Source organism: Lissotriton helveticus, chromosome 1_1 (genome assembly GCF_964261635.1).
Source record: "Lissotriton helveticus chromosome 1_1, aLisHel1.1, whole genome shotgun sequence".
Lineage (NCBI taxonomy): Eukaryota > Metazoa > Chordata > Amphibia > Caudata > Salamandridae > Lissotriton > Lissotriton helveticus.
Window position 1 is genome coordinate 902,415,528 of NC_136057.1, and position 21,969 is coordinate 902,437,496.

At 43.5% G+C, this 21,969-nt stretch overlaps 1 protein-coding gene across 1 annotated transcript in view; it reads left to right on the forward strand.

Moving 5' to 3' along the window:
* Window positions 1–21,969, forward strand: part of FGD6 (FYVE, RhoGEF and PH domain containing 6) — a 266,156-nt gene that overhangs the window by 36,719 nt on the left and 207,468 nt on the right. Inside the window, exon 2 of the mRNA XM_078675951.1 lies at window positions 11,129–13,544. Within this exon, the coding sequence (XP_078532077.1) occupies window positions 11,129–13,544 (2,416 nt within the window). The remainder of the gene's footprint in view (window positions 1–11,128; window positions 13,545–21,969) is intronic.

Here is a 21,969-nt window from a genome sequence, read left to right on the forward strand (position 1 = left end):
AACTGAAGACTGTGCAAGATACTGAAAAATAGGAAACCATGCACCCTCAGATGAGCTAGGCTGCTATAGAGTTGCCTTGTTAGCAAAGAAAATTGCAGTCAAGCATTGCAGATCTCCTGCGAGACGCTGGCGAGTGTGAACAGCATGAGGAACGAGCTTGCACAGGGAGCGACAGTAAAGGTGAGAGCAGAGGCGAGGCTGCAGTGCAGATTGGTGTCACCCCATGTGTTGGTGTCACCCGGTGCGGTCCGCACCCCCTAGTGAATTCTTTGTGTGTTCTATGCTCGTACAAAAATGCAGTTTCTGGCTAGGAATTGGCTGAGCTGCAATTAATGGATTTATAATAATACTAGTACGGTTGCTTTATCATTTAACTCGCCATTCGATGGTCATTTGAGTTGCCTTCTTCTCTTCTTTCATTGCTCTCATTGTCTTTTCAGGCCTTAGATGTTCTGGTACTAATTCTTAGAGATATATAAGTGGGGTGCTTTCTGTCCCACCCACGTGAATATTACTCTTTCACCTCATACTGTTTGGGGTGGGGTATCATTCTGCCTCCTCTCTTGGCTGCCAGTATCTCCACTCCATGGGCCATTGCCCCCTGCTTCAACCATATCACAATGGGGAGGAACAAACCCGTCTTGATTGATACTCGGCAGGTTATTTATCAGTGAGCTCCCTTCAGCCAACCCTCCAGGGTAGCAGACACACAAGATATATAGATCGGTATGCCATAGATATATTTTATGACCCAATCTAGCGCAGAAAATATGTAGCAAAAATCAATATTATACTGCCAATAGCAAATATAAAGAAAAGACAGAATGAGGTAATCAAGCATATTTGTTTATATATGTTACCTCCATATCCAGCCATTAGATGCAAGCAGCTAATAATCTTCCATAATGAGAAGTGAGATTCTGAAGGGGCATACCTACACCAAGACCACGTACAGCCTCAGATCCTGTCTGGAGAAGATGGCAGATGTCTTTGGAGATGCTGCCCCAGGAAGGCCTGGTCCCCTCTGCTGCTTCCTCCATCTTCCCCTTGCCACTGCGATCACCTAGGTGCCCCACTTCCTGTGGATATGGATAAATCGTGTAGAGACTTCGATTCCGGTCTACAAGAGATCTGCATATTAACAGTCCCCTGCAAATTCACTCTTACATTCTTGGGGAGTAAGTAAGCGCACCCACACTGTGCCTGTACCAAGCTATGTAGCCCATCTGTTGAAAGAGAATTTGAATTGGCAAAGCCGATAGATCTACATTGAAGTTGCTGTTGCATGCAAGAATCATTTTTATGCACGTCTCTCATTGTATCAATTAGCACATTAAAACTAGATGCATTGGTTTGCCAATGCTTTGTTGTTTCTCCTGGGCGTGGCACTTCTGTTCTCCTCGGTTGTTTTAGTTTACTGAGATTTAGCATATGTTTTTAGTAAACTCTGTGACGTTGATGCCCAGTCTATTAGGCGCCCTGTTACGGCTCCGTGACCTACTTAGCAGTTTGGTAGAAGCTTTAACTTGGTCTTGCATGGACCATCTCATGTTCCTGCTTGCCGCACTACACCCTGCACCCACACATTTCATTTGTGTTGCACTAACGTGTTCTTGTGCATTTATGTATGTGTACATATGTCAACAGACGTGCATGGATGCTGATACAAACGATTTTACATTTGAATAAACTGAAGCACAGGCTCCAGCAACCTGGTGTATTTTGAGGCGGCCTGCTTGCTTTTGACAGTTTGTACACCCCTTCCACCCCCTCCCCATCTCCCCTCTGTACTGCTACTACTTAGCATCAACGATTGAAATAATTCTTGTTCCTCCAGCATGGACGCTCCCCAATATAGTAAATACCCTAAATAACTTTTTGCATCTTTCAAGCTCTAACAATGCCATGTGCGTTTTGAATCCTCTTCCTCCGTCATTAGAACTTCTGCCCTCTAGTCAAAGACTGAAATCTGCTACTAATCCTGGAACTGGTATTAGAACCTCTGGTCACCCTCCATTTTGGGATCCTAGCAAGGGAAGTGCTCTATGCAGACTGACTATATGCACCTCCCTGCTGTGGTTTGACTGGTAACCTTCTGACCCCAATCACAAAATCTACCTATTTTAACTACGAGTCACTTGATAAAGATTTCAAAGAACAAATGTCCATAACCCTTTTGATCTGTCATGTAGCACTTCTTATTATTGTTAACTAGTCTGTGACCAGTCGGTCTCTTGAACATGCCAAGAGATTTTAGAGTAGAAATCAACCTAAACAACAGTGTTGGTGTGACATATTCATTTCTTGGTGTGTAGCCCTAGAGTTGTGAGTTGCTTCTCGTAGGAAGGGGGTTTCCTGTATTGGTTTCTTCCAAATTGTTTGGGCGCTGTATGCTTTTGCCTCCGTGAAGCTTATAATGACCGTCTTGGGATTCTTCTGCTGGTTTATTCGATGAATGTGCCAGGTGGGCTCCGACTGGATCCTTTTCTGGCTAAAGCATGTATCTTAAATTCCCATTAAATTTAGCAGTCACTTACTTTATATAAACCTAGTCGAATTTTATGTGATGCAAGAGGCAAGCTATTGCTTCCAGGATGTGTGCAACAAGTGACTCACTCTGGCTTGGTAAGTTTTAGGATGTTTCCCTTTAGCACATTATTTCAGCCCCTGCAAGACATTCAGTGGAAGGTGGTAGCCCCACCTGTTGTGGTCGAGCTTGTAATCACTGTGATTGCCTGAGAGATGCTGTGCATGGCAGAGGTGTGAGGTATCTATAAGGACACCAATTTTGCTCTCCTTGGAATGGTATACAGCTAAGAGCATCCCATGTCTATTTCACCTGCTAGTGGGAGGCAAACAGTATAATCGCACATGCGGGCCTTACTATATACGGATTGTCCACGCTGAGGAGTGAGGACGAAGTGGGTAAACGCACAAAGTAGATCACTCAAAATACCCACTGCACAAATGAGCTCAACCTCAAAGTAGCAAAAATGTGCATATGTTATTATTAAGTGGCACCTCTTAACCTCCCATGTCTTCTTAACGTACAACGTGTTTCCCCATCTCATTTTGTACATTAAATACTTTGTGACATGATTCTGTACGGTTCAGTGTGAACCAAAGACACTCTGTTGATGGTGTATACCAACTACAAAGATCTTGATCATATATACAATATACACCACAAAGTGGATTGTCTAGGAATGCTTAATAATTATCACCCATGCTGAATGGTTTACTTACTTGAGCCTGATGTGATGAGATTTGTGATTTCTCTTGGCCCCCAGAATGAAAAGATATACCCACCATTCTTGAGCCATGGAGCATCTGCCCGTTTCCTCCACTCACAAGCTATTTCCACTTAGGCTTTGGAGAATTCTTGACTTCTTATTGAATGTTACTGCTCCCTGATGCTTTCATTTTAACATTCCTAAAGCACTTAAATGACACCCCGGTGAATGACACCCAATTTGTGTTAAATCTGAAATTCATGCTGTGGTCTGTTCTGAATCCCAATTGTTATTGACGAGTTTTTTTTCCATGGGCCATTGCCCCCCTGCTTCAACCATATCACATGGGGAGGAGCAACCCCGTCTTGATTGATACTCGGCAGGTTATTTATCAGTGAGCTCCCTTCAGCCAACCCTCCAGGGTAGCAGACACACAAGATATATAGATCGGTATGCCATAGATCTATTTTATGACCCAATCTAGCGCAGAAAATATGTAGCAAGAATAACAATTGTACTGCCAATAGCAAATATAAAGAAATCGTACAGAATGAAGTAATCAGACATATTTGTCCATATATGTTACCTCCATATCCAGCCATTAGATGCAAGCAGCTAATAATCTTCCATAATGAGAAGTGAGATTCTGAAGTGGCATACCTACACCAAGACCGAGTGCAGCCACAGATCCTGTCTGGAGAAGATGGCAGATGTCTTTGGAGATGCTGCCCCAGGAAGGCCTGGTCCCCTCTGCCAGTGGGCAGTGCACTCTGTCCTCTTTGCATGAGGAACAAGTGCACGAGAAGGATGAAAATTCGTGGTTGGAGTGGACTTACTTTTATGGTTTACTGATTTATTGTATTTTTCTCGTATAGATTATAAAAAGGAAGGCCATACTATACATGAAACATAAGCACACTTGTAAAAATACACATCAATAATAACATTACATCATCACAAATGACAATTGACAAAAGAGCAAAGAACATATGACAAAGGTCAGGGTCACATGTCAAGTATTAGGAGTTATTCGGGCTTAATACAGTAATAAATAAATAATTATGTAAACAAGACAAGTTCAATTTGGCGTGGGTCGGGCTTTCCTCAGAGCGGTGGAACTTCTGTATCACAATCCATCTGCTTCGGTCTTGGTCAATGGTGGTCTGTCAGACCCATTCACTATTACAAGGGGGACTCGGCAGGGTTGCCCTCTATCCCCTCTGCTTTTCGATCTCTATATTGAGCCGTTTGCTCAAAAAATTCGGGAGGACAATAACATCATGCCTTTCAGATATAGAGATTAGGAAAAAAAAGTGTCCCTGTATGCAGACGACATTATGATCATGACTTCAGATACCAGCACCGCTTTTCCGGCAGCCATAAATTTAGCATTGGAATTCGGTAAAATATCTGGGTACGAGGTTAATGCCTCCAAGACCGAAGTTATGGCATAGAACAGCGAAGCAACAGGGCTTTCTGAGCAATTAAGCAGTAACATGAGATATTTAGGTTTAAGAATTGTTAAGGATATCAACTTGATTGCCTCTACCAACTTTGCTGTAGCTGCTAAAGAATGTAGGAAGTTAATGGGATCTTGGGGACATCTCCCACTGACAGTTCTGGGTTGCGCAAACTTAGTGAAAATGACCATTTTACCCAAGTTGTCTTTAATGTTTAACAGTATACCACTATATTTTGACACAACACTAATAGCAGAGATGCAGAGTAACATTTCTTCATTTATCTGGAAGAACAAGAGTGTAAGAATAGCCTGGAAGAAGTTAAGGCGTCGCAGGGAGAAGGGTGGTCTGGCCGGTCCTGACCTTCAGATATACGCGTGGGCTTTTCAGATGACGCATGCCCAAATGTTGCTAAAAACTCCATCCGACCAAGACATAGGGATGATGTTTACAGCATTACTACAGTGTGAAGGACTGGGTCAGTCTGGTTTTCTTTTTAAGTTTGGAGACCCTACATTTTTCAAGAAGGTCAAACTGAAGGTGCTGCAGGGCCTAGCAAGAACTTGGTTCAATCTCAGAGTTGCTACTAGACTAGGTACCATTTGAACAGATCTCCTATATGGGATCTCCCTGCTCCCCCAGGTTGGGTAAACGATATACTGGTACTTCCATTAATAGACGCCGGAATCTCAACATGGGGTGACCTGTTTGTGGAAGGGGCCATGCTTTCCTGGGAACATCTAGTGAGCAAGGTGGGCCCCAACCTTTCTAGATTGAAGTTTTTGCAAATTTCATGCTGGGCACAAGCACAGTCAGCTAGAGCTCCCCGTAGTTTCAACATGCCCCTAGGAGAAGGTAGCCAACTGGAGTCCTCTTTGCTTGATAAAACACCGGCACCCAAGGAGGTTTCCCTTTGGTATAACTTAATCTTGGAAGAGATCGATGGGGAATTCCATCTTCCAGTCTTATTATGGAGCTCCTTGTTGCCTTCTTTGAATTTGAATGATTTATGGCTAATCTCCTGTAATGTTCTCTGGGACATAGTCAATCCAGCCTGGCTCCGCAGGAACCACCTTTTTACCCTTCAAAAGGGCTACTATTCTCCCCAGAGACTGTCTAAATTTTCAACAGGGGAACCGGTGGCATGTGCCCGGTGTGGTCTAGTGGCAGCCTCAGATGCACACATGTTTTATGATTGCCCACACTTGACGTCTTATTGGGACTCAATTGGCAACAAACTAACATCTTCAATAGGTTCCACAGTGGTTATAGATCTCCGGCTAGTAATCTTTGGTGTAGTGGATTAAAAGCGAAGTCCTGCTAACAACCTATTCTGGTGGCCCGTAGAGAAATCTGCAAGCGGTGGAAAGAGGCTTCTCCTCCGTCGTTACACGACTGGTGTTCCTCCATGTTACAAATATCAAAAATCGATCTCGCCAGGGCCGGGAAACCAGATAAAAGAGCTTTTTGGCAGATACTCGATTGGTCCCATTAGTCTGAGCTGTTTTTTTTTTTTTTCTTCCCCAGGTCCGATGATTATGAAGCCATGATATACTCTCCCTGCTGAAACATATTTGCCCTTTCTCTTGGCGAATTGGTGTTACAAGTAATGGTGGTAACTGGCTAATGGTAAAAATCTGAACTACATGTAACAAGGTGTAAGGATTGGCTGGGTGAACAACATAGCTGTAGGGTTTTGGCAGATCAGTACATCGTTTATACCCTTACCAGTCTTGGACTGAGACAGCATGTCAACTCCCGAATATGCCATTCTTCCTTGTACACAGCTTCGACAGATTACAACCATGGTGGGGATGAGGACAAAAAAAAAAAAAAAAAGTTCATCGCTGAGTTGGATCTCCTGGAACTGAAATCTGTGGTCTTTTGGTGGCACACACTTCTAACTCAGGCACTTAACCCACCGAGCACTTCCCAATGCAGTTCTTGCACGTGTCATAAATGTGCACTGTTGTTATGGTGCATGATGACCACATGTGCTGCTGGACACGAGGGTGCATTAACATACTATGCTTAAAGCAACGCTTGCCTTGCCACCGCGACAGAGGATGCACGGTGTATTTCTTGGCTCGGCCTCCTGCACCCACTCCCACTGCCAGGCTTTCCATGGACCTTGGAGTCCTGGCCCTTGAAGCTCAGCCCAGGATCTGAGGGCCCTGAACAGGAAGGAACTCCAGGGCGGAAGTGACTGTGAGCACCGTGTGCAGTGGCTAGGATTGGGAATAATGTGCACACCCTCCCACGGGTTCTTGTCTTGAATGAATAGTTTGTAAATTAGAAAAATAAAGTCCGATCCCTCATGTTAAAACTACTATGAAATAACAAATCCAAAGGAAAATAACCATGTCAATCCTAAATCTTTCTTTGTGAAATAAATGTAAACCAGCTATTTCTGTTTAGGCTATGGAGAATTTGTTACTTCTTATTTAATGTTACGTACTCCTGATGCTTTAATTTGGTGCAAGGTCTCCATCGAAAGCCAAGTCTAGAGAAAACGGTGGAAAGAGGGAAGGAATGAGCAGAAAAAGCAAAACCGAGGGTGGAAAAAGAGGGAGCAAAAAAACAAACAGAGGGTAGAAAAACAATTAGAAAAGGAAAAATAGGGCAGAAAAACTAGCAGTAAATGTCAGACAGAGAGCAGATAAATTAGCAGAAGGCGGCAAAAAAGAGGGCAGAATAAACAAGCAGGAAAGGCAAAACCGAGCAGAAGAGGGCAAAACAGAGCAGAAGAGGGCAAAACAGAGGTCAGAAAACTGGCAGTAAAGGCTAAACAGAGGACAGAAAAACTAGCAGAAAGGGAAAAAAAGAGCGCGGAACGAACAGAGGCGGCTCAAACAGAGGACATCAGGTAGGCAGCAGAGGGTAGCGGACTGCGGGCAAGCTGGACAGGAGAACTGCTGCATGGGGAGCTGGCAGAAGGACTTGCTGATGGTGTTAAGCTGTCCCAGTTTTTAATTGCAATTTCAATGGGTGACTATTTCACCTCCTGAGCAATTTACGGTGCCTGTGTAATCCCAGTGCTGGGCTCTCCTGCCTCATCAGAGAAATAACTGCACTGTGAGGAGTTTACCGAAGGCCGGTTGAGCGTTTGCTTGTCTTATCTGTTGGGCTAATGAGTTTCACAACATTACTTCAAGGGAGGGATGAAGAAAATAAGCAAAGGTTTGCAACTTCTTTTTTCCCCTGAAGTTTAGGCTCAAAATTCAATCTTAATAATTTGTAGGTCATGTTCATTTTACATTGTAATGGGGTTTGAAGTTGGCAGGGAGGGCGGTATGTTGCAGGAGCAAGGAGACCTTTTTGAACCAAATAAGTCATCATCACAGAAATTCTTATCACATCATTCTGACAGTTGTAATCTCACCCACTTGCAGGTGAGGCAAAGTTGCGATGCTGGCATAAAGACTTGCAGTAATCCATGTGAGAACTTCTCACAGCATTCATTAAGAATCTTTTATATTTCCAGGAGAGCAATTGGAGAATCTTTTTCAGATTGAAGCACTGAAAATCAATACACTTTTTTTGTAGTACTGCCATTTTCTCACCCAATACCCGTATGAAATTGTAATTGCATTTATGTAGCGCTTTCTACCCCTGACGAGGTGTCTAAGCGCTTTTCGTAAATAGCTTGCTACTCCGAAACCCAAAAGGATTAGTGGTGGATTAGTATACGAAAGTATGAGTTAATTTGAGCAGTGGACACGTGAGTTTGTTTGTTTGTAGAAAGTGTAATTTGGGAGATCACAGTAGTAAGTTGAGGTTTTGGGTGAGGTGAACCAGGTGTGATAGAGATCGTCAACGCCCAGAGAAGCTAAAACTAATGTAATCTACCACTATTCTGTAAAACCCTAAACGACCATAATTTCAAATTGCACAGAGCAATCTAGATGCTTCAATGCCTGGAAATATTGTTCTCTACTTGATTACACTATATAAAAAACGTGTAATAAATAAGTAGTTCAAATGCATTTCATGGGTACCTATGTGCTTTGTAATCTTATGTGTTCATAATTTACGCATTGTAGGAAATATACTTTGCTGATTATATTCCACAAAAAAACTTTCTCCACATTCATGATTTGGAGAACCCTTCCGCTTTCCGTTTCTTTGATCCAAATAACAAGATGAAACTACTCTGAGCTGTGAAATGTATGTCTAGAGTCACTTTATGCAAATAACCTGTGAGGGATAACTCTAGAACTGGTCGCTTTTCCAGGAAGAAAGAAGTACTTCCTCCCCTGCCTTTTAGGGAGCTCCAATGAGAACAATCCGCCAAGAACCCTATTATACATAGTGCCACAGAAGTGCAACAGCCGTATGCCCCCACGGCATTGTGATTTTACAGAAGGGGCCGCAGACTCTTGTGTGACCCATTCTGTATCACTGAGGGCGCTGGTGGAATGTAGTGCTTCTTGAGAAGGCATTCCCTTGTTTTAAGCTCTTTTACATAGGGACGTGCCCCACGTAAATGAGGAAATCCCTTTGCCTCTGCTCCCGTGCCCTAATATGGACACGAATACAAAAGACAATGTCTGAACCGATAATCATTCACAAGGCAATTTAAACAAAAAGAATTAATCAAAAGGAGAGATGGAAATCAGGGAGACCCATTGAAATCGTAGAAAAACAAAAGTTTCTTATTTGCAAGTAGTTATAACAGCACTACAGTACATTGTATGTATAGGTAACCATAAGTGGGTTGTGCACTGAACGTGCATGTGACAGGGAACGGCGCAGTGACACAATGAGGTGAAAAAAACAGAGTGAACGGTGCAAAATTACAACAAAATTTGTGGTCAATAACAAAAAGAAGGCATGTACAAGGTAAGTATTCTGCTTTAAATTATTTAAATTGACCACATTGAAGCCAGAGGTAACGCTGGGTGGTCGACGGCGTTTCGACCTGTCTGATTTCAGGTCGTCGTCAGGATCCGGTTATTTGAATTTGTAATAGTGCTGAATGGTAGGAGAATGGTCCAAGTCGAAGGGCGAAGGAGAGAAGGTTGTCGAGGTGATATCTGCAGGAGTATCAAGCTGGTGGGGCAACGTAGGACTGATTACAAACACTAACGGTCTACGGGAGGGAAAGATCAAAGCTAAGCCGTGGGGAGTGATCGGGGTCAGAGCGAGGGGCAGTAAATGAATGATAGCTGGCGGGCGCAATGAAGCATCCCGTCAAGGTGCCCAAACACAATGAAGCACTGACAGTGAGCCACAAATAGGTGGTGCATGTTATTGCGCCCCCCAAGGGCAGCCCTCTCGAGGGACAGAAGGGTGTCCAGTGGACCCCTCAAACTTTCCTGTGCAGGCGGTTGCGTTCACTCGCAGCACCAGCCTTCAAGGGAATCTCTATCCTTTCTCTAAAGTGCTCGTAGGTTGCCGTCTGCACTGTGAAACACAGAGCAACCTGAAAGCAGCCACTCTGTATTTCACAAAATCCACTGCCCCCATGGCAGCAAGGGTCAGGATTATATCTTTCATGGTTTTACAGACGTGCACTCCTACCTTGAGTTACTCAACTACAGTTTTCTCTGGTACCCAGTGCATATGACAATAATCATGGCCACATTAAAGGTCTACATGCATAGTGTGTCATTTGTTCAGAGAGTTCATGGTAAGATATATCACATGCATTGGATGTGTCTGATCAGTTTAGTTTTAGCCTACAATACACACACACAGATTTGCTTGCTTATTGGACCTGCAACAGGTGGTAATACCAGACCGCTTAAAGTGGAAGCTTATAGTATAATGAATACCAATGTTTAGCCATTTACTGAACTCTTAGGTGTTTCTGTAGAGAGTGATTGAGACAGAAGGAAGGTGACTGATGTGGTCAGAATCTCATATTTTGATCAAGTGGAGAAGCTAGAACTTGGTTCGAGCCTTTATGTTCCTTATCAATTTTAACCAATGGGTGTTAAGCCCCTTGTGCCGAAAAAAATCTAGAAACAGGATTTCTAGTTTAAGATGACAAATGTATGTTTTAAAGGCCTCATACTACTGCTGGGCAGGGTATTCTGTTAGATTAGAGCCATGATCCCCCAATAGGGTACACAAAAATAGTTGGTTACAAACCTGATTTATATGGAATGCAACTTTTAAAGAACCGCCCCTTGATATTTGAGTTTGTAGCTGTTTGAATTCGAGGCCTTGGCTAAGCAAATGTCTAAATAATTTCCTTACTCCGCACACTACCTGATGGTGACCATCCATTTATATAGCTTAAAACTAGAACGTGGTTCGGTAGCCTGACCAAAGTATAATGAATTTAATGACAGAATTGTGTTGTATGTGAAGTCCTACTATGTTTGTGTTCAGTATCGCAGCAAGGATCCTGACAATAATTTCATGAGATGTTGCTGAACATAGAAAATGATGTTCATGTAAAATATTTACATTCTTTTTTTTTTTTAGATATCAAAAAGCCTCCTGTGGCTCCCAAACCCAAGTTTGCTGTCCATCCTCCATTGGCGCCTAAGCCAGAGTCATTGATCACCAATGTTTTGCAAACTTCGAAGAAGCCCAAACCGGTAATAGCACCAAAGCCAAAAGTTCTGAAAAGCTCCTCTTTTCGTGAACAGAGGACGCCATCAGCCTTCAATAAAAACACCAGTTTGGAAGAGCTCAAAAGTAACCGTTCTGAGAGCCTGGACTTCTTAAATTGTAAAAATGGCACATCAGGCAACGACACCGAGGATCGTTCTTACATCATCTCCATGTGTTCCTGCAACTTCAAGTGCAACCACAAGCTGGGGAATGGGGGGAACTTGTATAACACCCAGACTGTCTTTGAACAACTTGAAAAACTCACTTTGGAAAATAATGAAATATGTAGGCAGCCAACACCATATGCCAAAACAAGGTGGAAAAAGGATAACCTGGGTGAAAAAGGAACAAGCACAAATCAGATCTTATTCAACACCTGTGTTCTAGAAGCTAATGTTAAAAATGATTTTTGTAGAAATATGTTTTCCAAGAACTGCTGTTTCAAGGACAAAGGCTCCAATAATGATCTTCAAGGAAAAAGCAGCAATTGCAAAAATGAGGAGATGGAAGGTGTAAGCTCTGGCTTACCTATATCCAGCTCTGAAGAATGTATAGTGAAACCAACCATCATCATGTCAAATGACAAAGAGTGTGAAAATATTAAATCTTGCCATAGTCCGAAAGGAGGCAAGAAGAAAAATGTGTCTCTAATGGACCAAGAAAATGTTTTAAATTGCAAAACAGACAATGCAAATACAGTAGTTGGAAATTTACATGACACCAGTGTTAAAGAAACCACTTTGGGGTCACCAGCAAAAGTACTACCAGTCCCAAAACCAAGAAAAGTACGTGTTGCCTGTCTCGTCCGCCAAGACTGTGTAGATTCTCCAGGCGACGAAACACATGAGCCGGTTTGCACAGAGGCTCTTGCCCTCCAATGTCTTGAACCTGCGTTGAAGAAATTGACAAAAATCAATGTACTTGGTGAAAGCGTTTCCTATCAGGAAGAGCAGCTTGGAAATGTGAACCATCTGAATGAGAAAGCCAGTTCTTCGTTTGAGAGCAAGGACTTGTCCTTGCTGGAGGTACCTACTGATACAGAGTGCTTGGATATTCAGAAGGTTAGCACTGTGACTGCACAGGATACTTCAGTTGTGGAAGAAATGGTTGACCACACACTGGATAGCGATCTGGCATTCACACCAAACCTCGTTGACAAAGATTCCAGTGAACCTGGTACTGTGGAGAAAAGGTCAAGTTTCATAAGATGTTGTTCTCTCTCCATGAGCTTACCAAAGCAGCTCAAAATAACTTGCAATCAGCATTTATCTTCAAACAATGGCCTGGTCGCTTCTGCACCAAAGAAGGACAAAGGGCTTCAGTTGAAAGCTGAAAGTTCCCCAAGGGTTGTGCCGAAGAAACCCCAAAGACACAGTTTGCCAGCAGCTGGACAGCTTAAAAAAGCTGCGTCTGAGGAGACAGTTGAAAAAAGTTGTTTTGTTTCTAATGGCGAAAAACATTCTGAAGGGGTTGTGAATGAAATTCGACTACGACATGCATTGGGAAAAGAATGTTGTGTTCCACCGTCAGAGGACCTGTCAAAACAGGCTTCTGAGAAACCAGTCTGGAAACTACATCGGCCCATTCTTCCATTTTCAGGCAGCCCAGAATCCTTAAAGTTGTCTTCCAACCATGCTCAGTCTGCAGTTACCACAAAGCCTAGAGCGAAGTCCTTATCATCCGTTGACATGGAACGAATTGACAAGCCGTCCAAGGACTGTCCAAAGAAAAGTACTTTCAAAAAGCTCCTCAACATGAAACTGTCGGTCTGCATAATTAAAAGCGATTTCCAACGTTTCTTGTGTAAAGGGAGCCAATCTGGAGACTGCACGACAACTAGCTTTTCTTCTGGGGAAGGGAACAGAGTTGGCCAGAATTTCAGCTCGACTCCCTCATTTGGAGATAGGAAAATCAAACCTAGCAAAGCACAATCTGTCGACTCTTGTAGCCCGGAATCGCAAAAGAAAAGACTGAAGGATGAGAGTCAGGTAGACATTTCCACCCGTCACCGCTCTGGATCATTAGGGGATCAACGTACATTTTCAGTGCAAAACCCATCAGATCAGCTTTTGGATTTTGAGACAAGCCATTCCCAGGCGGAATATGAAAATGTCCGTCACTATGAAGAAATTCCAGAGTATGAGAACCTGCCATTCGCCTTGCACTCGGATAAAGATGCAACCTACGAATGGCAGAATTCTAGCAGTGTGGAAGACTATGATGCTAACGTGTATGAGGTGCAAGATCCATATGAAAGGGGAGAACGAAGATATCTATGTAACAGGTAATGACCACTAATGTTGTGGAACTATTTATCAGATGCCTCCGAATTGTCAATGCTATGTTCTATGGCTTGGTCAATATTTGTGTATTATTCTGCTTTTGTGTGTTGGGTAATGCAGTCAAATGCTGAGGGTGTGTAAAGTGTTTGAAATAACAAAACGTTTGTAAACACAGGTGATTGTATGCTGATGGATCATTGAATAGATCAACAAAAAAAGTTCAATAAATACACAAAATGGGAGAGTTTCGAGGATCACTGTGAAAGAAGCAGTGATATATCCCAGCATTAAATAAAATATCTTTGCCAGCAAACTTGATATTCTATTTCCTCATCATACTGGTGCAAGTTAGACTTGTCTAGTCAAATGGTTTTTCATTCATGATTTAGGTTTGAGTTTAATTTTGATGTTGATTTACAAGCACCATTTTAGTCAACCATTATATGATAGTTTATTTTAGCTCCAGAGTATTGCTTTATGGCCAGCTAATACATTTAGGACGAATGATGAATGTGACAAAATAACAAATTCTACATTTTAACGCGCTATAATTTCTTAGTGTTGCCTAGACCATAACTTATTATTGAACTGTGAATTCCTATGCTGTGCCAGACCTGGTGTTGTGTTAAGCGCTATATGTAAATTGCAGTATGATTGCATGGCTTTATATGATTGCGGACTATATGAAACAAAGCATGGTTTCAGTGAACACAAATCATATATTTATCCTAATAGAGGGTTGGGTATGGCTGTCTTGTAAAGCATAACTTTTGTCTTTTGACTGTGAGGATTTTTTCTGTCTCAAAGTGTTTTGAACTGGAATAGTATGCGTCTGTTCAGGTTTTAGTCTAATGATATTCCAGTTTATAAAGCTCAACCCTGATCCTATTGTATTAGAATTCCACAGTTCATGCATCTTCCTATCTAAGGGGCCGATTATGATGGCGGACGATTATGATGGCGGGCGGACCTGAGTCGGAAGGCGACCGCGGCGGAAAAGCGGCCGACAGATTCAAAGACCCACCAGCCATCCTAATTTGGCGGTGGGTCTTTAAAGCATCCGCTGCGGTTTTCCCCATCCTCCGGGCCGGCGGTGGCTTCCGCCGGCCCGGAGGATGCGGGAAATCCGCGATCTTAATGAGCCCCTTAATATGTCTTCAAGTAATCTTTAAGCATCACCACATTCAGGTTCCTGTGAAGTCAGGAGAACCTTCTCTCACAGGCCGGTGCTGGACTGTAAATTTCCTCTACTGGTGCATTTCTCATCTAGTTATCACAACAGTTTGTCTTTCGTTGTTTTACTGAATATACATGATTACAAACCATACCATTGCCTCAGGCATATACCATTTCCCATTTAATTTTGTCATCATGATTCATGGTTAGTATTTTGATTTTTGTCGCCTCACGGATGTGCTTGTGTGTTAAGCATTTACTGTCCCTGTGGCAAGACTGCACTTTGCTGCTTCTGTCCTTTCTTAGAGGGTGCACGTTTGGGGGTGACAGTGGGATTGTGGTAGTATTGTTGCTGTTGCGTTTGGAACTAGAGAATGGGGATGTTCAATCTGTGTTTTGGATGCAACAATGGGTAAATGTTCATGAATAAATTAACACCAGTAAAATCCTCCTTGTCCACACTGCCTTGAGGTATATAGCGGCTTTAGGTGTTGTGGGTGATTTATATTTGTGCACTTGTCACAGGTGGAATTTGTGCATCATTCTGTCGACCAGCTAAGGAGGTCATTTATGTACATGACCTCCTTTACCATTGTTTCAGGTTCAGTATACCATGGAGCCACCTGATATCATATGCAAGCACATGTGTTTCTGATGACTTCACTGATAGATTCTGGAGACCAGAAATCACCCTTCCACCTAAGTTGTACTTTTTGCGGTTTGTACAGGTGCACCACAGCTAAAGGAGCAGCTTTTCTCTCGACGCTCCATCCAGAACAGGTTACCCCCCCCGCCTGAATACCTTGTTTGTGGGGAACTTGAAATCTTTTGTGATATGTAAAAAACAATCCTCTATTTTTGTATAGTCAATGTTAGAAATTGGGTTGTTGGTTGACTGGAGTGTGAACCCTGGTCAATGTGCAGATTTAAGGTTGTTGGATGCCTATTATGTTCCTGAGGCTTCAGATCAGGTGGCCAGCTAACCAGCCCTTGGAGTCACTCTGAGTTCAAGAGATGTAGGTCCAGTCTTTCTCACCCAAGCAAGAGTGCAGAAGGTCAGCACAGCAAAGCAGGAGTCCAGCAGAGTAGCAGTTCTTTAGCATCACAGCGGACCCTCTTCCTGGCAGAGTATCCACTCATCCTGAAGTGTAATGAGGTGGTGGTGGTTGAGGTCCTTCTTTTATACACAGCTGTGGCTTTGAAGTGGGGAGAAGCTTCTTACGCCATGCTTTTAAAGTGCATAGGTGTCATGCCTTCTCTGCCCTGGCTCCAGACTAACCACAGGGGATATGCAGCCCTGTGTGTCGAGGCAGGACACAGGCTATGTTTATGTATCGTTTTATAAAGCGCAACAGCTGCCCCAGCAGAGAGGCGTCCCAGCGCTAACAGCAGTAAAACGGACGAGGCAGGGGGAGCCAGGCCTACGGCTGTGGGCCTGTCTCCCCCAAGTGAAAGTAGGGCTATGCCCAGCTCCTTCCTCCCATCCTGCCAGTGATGGCCCATCCAGTCACATCTAAGCTTCCTTTGTGTGTGGCTGTCTAGGAGGAATACACAAAGCCCAACTGCAAGCTGTCATCCACACCCAGTTATGTGACCAGAGACAGGCTGCAGGCACCAAATGGCTAAGGCAAGAAAATTCCAACTTTCTAATAGTTTCATTTTCAGAACTGTAATTTAAAATCCGACTTCACCATAAATTAGGATTTTAGGTTAAGATTCCAGAAAGACCAAACATGAACTGGTTATCTCTTCCCATTTGCAAATTACACTTCAAAAATGTAGTAAGTTAACTCCCATGTTATTCTATTGGAGAGATGGGCCTAGCTGTAGTGAAAAACTAAAGTAAGAGTTTTTCATTACCAGGACATGGAAAATTTTAAAGTACATGCCCAACTTTTTAAATACATTGCACCCTTCCCTCTGAGTGCCTTATATGTATTAAAAAGTAAAGTTTGGGCCTTGCACAAGGTTTACTCAGCAAGGTTGAAATGGCAGTTTAAACTGCACAAACGAGCGGCAGGCTTAAAACATGTTCAACGGGCTACTTAAGTGGGTAGCATTTATTTTAAAGGCCCTGAGCACATGTAGTGGCACTTTTATAGGGACTTACAAGTAAATTAATTATGCCAATTGGGTACAAACCAATTCAACCATGTTTTAAGGAGAGAGCACAATCACTTTAGCACTGGTTATCATTGGTAGAGTCCTAAGGCAAACAAAAACAAGTTCTGCAAAAAGTGGAGGGCAAAAGCAAAAGGTTTGGGGGTGACCCTGGAGGGCAAGTTCAACACACACTATGAGAAAATAGCTGTATTTTCTTTTATCAACAACCCTTTTATAACGCTTAAGTTTAGCATCCCAGCGCTCCACTCAGAGAACTCAGTTATGCATTCTATTTTAGTGAAATCGCAACTTCCTCATTTATCTGATGAAGAGCCAAACGGCCACATGCATCATTGTAGGATTTTGCGATTCCTAAATTGCGAAAATTTAGGAATCGCAATTTAGGAATTGCAAAATCCTATGCATCAGGAAATTTTAAAAGTTTTAGCGATTCCTTAATTTTCTGTATTTGCGATTCCTTAATTGCGAATCGCAATTAAGGAATCGCATTACATTGATTCCTATGGGCCTAGAGGCCCCTAGGAATCGATGGCAAGGCATTCTCATTTTGCGAATTCGCAATTAAGGAATCGCAAAATGAGAATGCAATTTCAAGGGTGCAGGGGGGGTCCAAAGGACCCCCCCTGCACCCCTGAAATGTCACGTAAGTACATTTTACTCACACACATGTCCCATGGGCATGTGTGTGTGTAAAATAGAAGTTTAAAAAAAGCACTTTTGTGCATTTTTAAAACTTTTCGCAAATTACCATGAAGGTTGATTGCATGGTAATTTTATCATGCATAGCATTTAAGAAATCGCAAAATTTGCGATTTCTTAAATGCTATAGCAATTTAAGAAATCGCTAAAAATTGCGATTCCTTAAATTGCGAAAAATTGAAAAAAAATGATGCATCCCAAAAATGGTTTTTGCATTCGCAAACGGCCGATTTTTGCGATTCGCACCGTTTGCGAATGCAAAAACCAATGATGCATGTGCCCGTAAATGTCTGTTTGCATGTGAATTTGAGGAATAATGCGACTATGAGAGGGAGGAAACACTACAGTGGTCTCTTGGCCACACCTGATATTTCTACATTGTTGTGAAAGAGGAGATAAATGTGTCCATGAGAGGAAGTATGTGGACTGGGTGACTCAGAGAGTCAATGGAGAAATGAGGAACAGTAGGAGAACAAAAATCAGTGCCCACAATCGTGTAGTCACTAGGTGACTCTTTCAAAGTATCGTGTTTGCTTTCTGCTCGTCATTTACAACGTGGCTAAAAGGGTTCTGGACCACGGATATTTACTCGAAGGGACAAAAACAGCCCCAGTTGCTTGACACTTTTGTCTAGTGAGAATGGTGAACGGGTACTAACGCACAGGGTCATGGAACAGCTAGACATTCTTCTCCTCGATGACAATCACAAAGCCCAGATTATTCATTGAGCCACTAGGTCTCCTTCTTTTCTTTGTTAGGACCTTGCATGTGCACTACTATCTATTTTAATTGAGTTTTATCTTCACAGTGTTTTCCCATTCTGCCGATTCGAGGCTTCTCCTGGCTATCCTTGATGTGGGGTATAATTTTGGCTTTCGTGCGCTCCATTGCTTTCCATCGACCTATGATTTAATTCGTTTCTAAAAATCCACTGCTCTAAGTTTAATAAATATATACACGAGTGAAAATGTGAGTAGAATCTTTTGTATTACATGGTGTGCAGTGGAAAATTGCTTTAAGCGGCCACCGAGCATTGTGACCGCGCCAATGCATCATTCAACCCAGTGTTGATGGCTGCTTCAAATATGAGCTTGTAGAACTTGTGTATAATAAAAAAGTGTCCTTATTAATCCATGTAGACATGTGAAAAACTAGCGCCCTTATCCCAAGAGATGAAAATCTTTCCCAGTAGGTAGGGCTCATGGGGTAATGGGCTGTGAATGTGCTCAAAGGTCTGTCCCTAGAAAAAAAAATCCATACGGATACTGTGCTCGGACATTAATTTTCATGCCAGTATTATTTTTTCTGCCGTCCAAGGCCTTCTACTTCACCAAGGGTGAAAGTTTCTTCCTAGACTTCTGAGACGTGTTTAGTGATGGCACATTTGGAATAGGTGTTGAAGAAGAAAAGATGAGACGAAATGATGCAAATAATGAGACAAATAATGACACTTCAAGATCCAGGGTATGAAAAGGAAAAGTCCTGTTAGTACCGCCTTTCAATCTCAAGGAGTAGTCGCGAGGATTGCATTCATGGGGTTTTTTTGTAGTTCCGTTTTTGTGGTCTTTAAATCGTTCTGGCCTTTGAAAGTGCTGAGCTAAGAAGCCTGTTGCTTCGTGTTGGATGGCACTCTCTCTTGAAGAGTATATGTGAGTCTCTTTTTTTCAGTCCTGGCGTGTGGGGATTGAGTGTGATCCTTTCCGTGAGGATGGGGTCCTGGGGGGGGGGGGCGACCGTAGGGAGGCCTGCCCCGCCCGGGGGAATTTGGGGCCGGGGAGAGGGGGGGGGGTAGAGATGGCGCCGTCACGGGGCCGGGGTTAGGTGTTTGGTAGCTTTTGGGCTGGGGGGCGGGGTTGGGTTGGGCTTCCTTTTGGGCGGGGCTTTAGGACCCGCCCGGCCACGCGGCAGAGACACCATTTTAAGTGAGGTGTCTCGGCCGCCGGGCGGGGGGTGGCGGGTGGACAATTTTTTCCCTCCCTCCCTCCCTGGGCCATGATTCGGGGGGGGGGGGGTGCCCGCGGGCAGGCGATAATCTTTACGGGGGATTTTCCTTTGCGGGGGAGTTTGGGGGCACTGGGGATTTTGGGCAATTTTTTGTTGGAGGCTGGTGCATGAAGGGGTGACCGGGGTGATAAGTTTGGTGGACGGCGCATCTTGATGTCCTTAGGCTCAATAGAAGCAGAAGAGTTCTTGCTTTGTGGATCATTGCTCTTTATTGTATAGATGAAAATGTGGTAGCCGACAAGTGCTTCGACTCTGTGGCGAATTGCGCCTGGGCTTTTCAAGGCTATTTACAATGTTTTGTATTCTGTGCAAAAAGGGGTTTTAAATTTTTGGATTGGGTGGGGGGTTTTCGCATGTCGCTGGAGCAGGTGTGGGGTGCATTATGTGTGTAGGGCGGTTCTTCCTAATATATGGGGGAAGAGTGGAGAACTGTTTGGAGTATCGGGGGGTAGGTCTAGCACAATAAAGTATTTAGCCAGGTGGAGAGGCAAATTGACGTTATGCTAATTGTTAATGTTTGTGGATTGTGGGAATCAGTTAGGGGAGGGGGTGGGGGTGAGGCAGGAAATTACATATTTATGAGGTTTAGATTGTGCGGCGCAGGCCGAGGATGTTATTGTGTAGGATGCACCTGCTTCCAATAAAGCGGCCTTTATCACACTTACATTGAGTCTCGGGTCGGTGCTTTCTCCCCCCCCCCCACTTTCCCCAATGGGCCCCAATAGCCGTCTCTGCATCAAGTCAATTTAATTTGGGGACTGATCTCTTCTGTCTGCTCCTAGACCTTCTACAGCACGCAGGTGGCCACATCGGATCTGGGATGCCAGGAGTCAAAGATACTTTCCAAGGTTCAGCTGTCGCTATCCCTCTCGCTTAAGCTTGCTTTGGTGTTCAAGCATCATATTTAGCTGTGCACAAGTGTCGATGATATATATCTATGCCTTTGCTTTACCACACTATTGCAGTCAAAATGTCGGCCTACAGGTAGGTATACTGACTCCCAAAGTATTGTTTTGGCAGATTTAATAATAGTAGATCTATACTTGCGTTGAAATATTTCGAGGGTCGATATACTAGTCTCGATATATTGCTCGGTTGATATTGTGACATAAAACCGTACAAACAATCGGTGAAAGAAGGACTAATCCACTTAAACGTGTTCCTTTCGACTTGAAGTACTGGTCCCAGTTACTAATCCTCAAGCAGCTTTGGAGTTTTCCACAACGCCTTGTGACTCTGGACCATCGTGGGACGCTCAGAGGAAAGAAAGATACGCTGAGAACCATGAAAAACATTCATATTGCTCCACAACAGCCTCTTCCTGTGAATTATTTTAGGCAGCAGCTCAGGAAATATCCAGCCCTTACTCAGCTCTGTATCACCGACCATTTGCTACTCAAACTTTAATCGCTCAGTGGCCGCAATGTGTTCTCCAAGATCCATGAAATGGTTGCCCTTGGGGACCAACACAGACTTGCATGTTACTTAAGGAACTACTCTTACTCCGGTGCCCACAAAGACAGTAATGTCTTGTCACAGCACCAAAGACACAACTGCATAACTGCTGCATGCAGGCTTTTATATTCTGACGCTTCAGATAAGAAATGCGACCAGCTCTTCTATTTGTTATGCATGACGATGCTAACGATCATATGCTACAATTCTGCTCATGTATGATACTTGCTGTTAAAGAGAAGTCAAGGCTCCAAGCAGCGCTTATTGCATGAATACATTTGATTTTAATATATCTGGGCGGGTGCTAAAACCATGTGTCCCGGGTGCAAGCTACACACTGTGTGTCTCTTTCTTCCACGGTGTTGGTGGAGACCTGACCGAACCCCTTGTATGTCATCTGTGACATAAACACATGTGACAAAAGTTTCAGAACATAATCCTTTGTGTGCTGTGCCTTGTCATCATGTTGGATGGTGCGTTGATTACTGATGGTGGTGCTGTGGCCCATTCTCCCTCAGTTCTGTATTTCTCTTCTCGATAATGCCCTTGCAAACGGATAGAGCAGTATTCATTGCTGGCCCCCAGGTGAAGTATTTGGCTGGATGTCTTAATTATTTCACTGCTACCCAGTGCTTAATTTCTGCTGGTGGGCATCACCTGAACTTTTGTTTATGGGACTCTGGACGCGCTACTATCTTCCACATTGTTCTCTTTCCGGTCTGAGGCTGTCCTAATTAGCCAGGCTATTTCCAAAGTGGTCTACGGAACTAGTAGGACAGCCAATACAGTTATACTTTACCATGTGTCATATTGGCAGCCCTTCTTCTATTTCCACAAACCATGATGGAAAAAGAGAAGCACTATGGTTTTGCGACCTGGCTCCTACGCATGCTGCTGTCCGACCAGACCCAGCAGAGAGCTGAAGAATAGGGCAAAGGCCCTCCTTCCCTGAACCATGCCCTCTCCTCA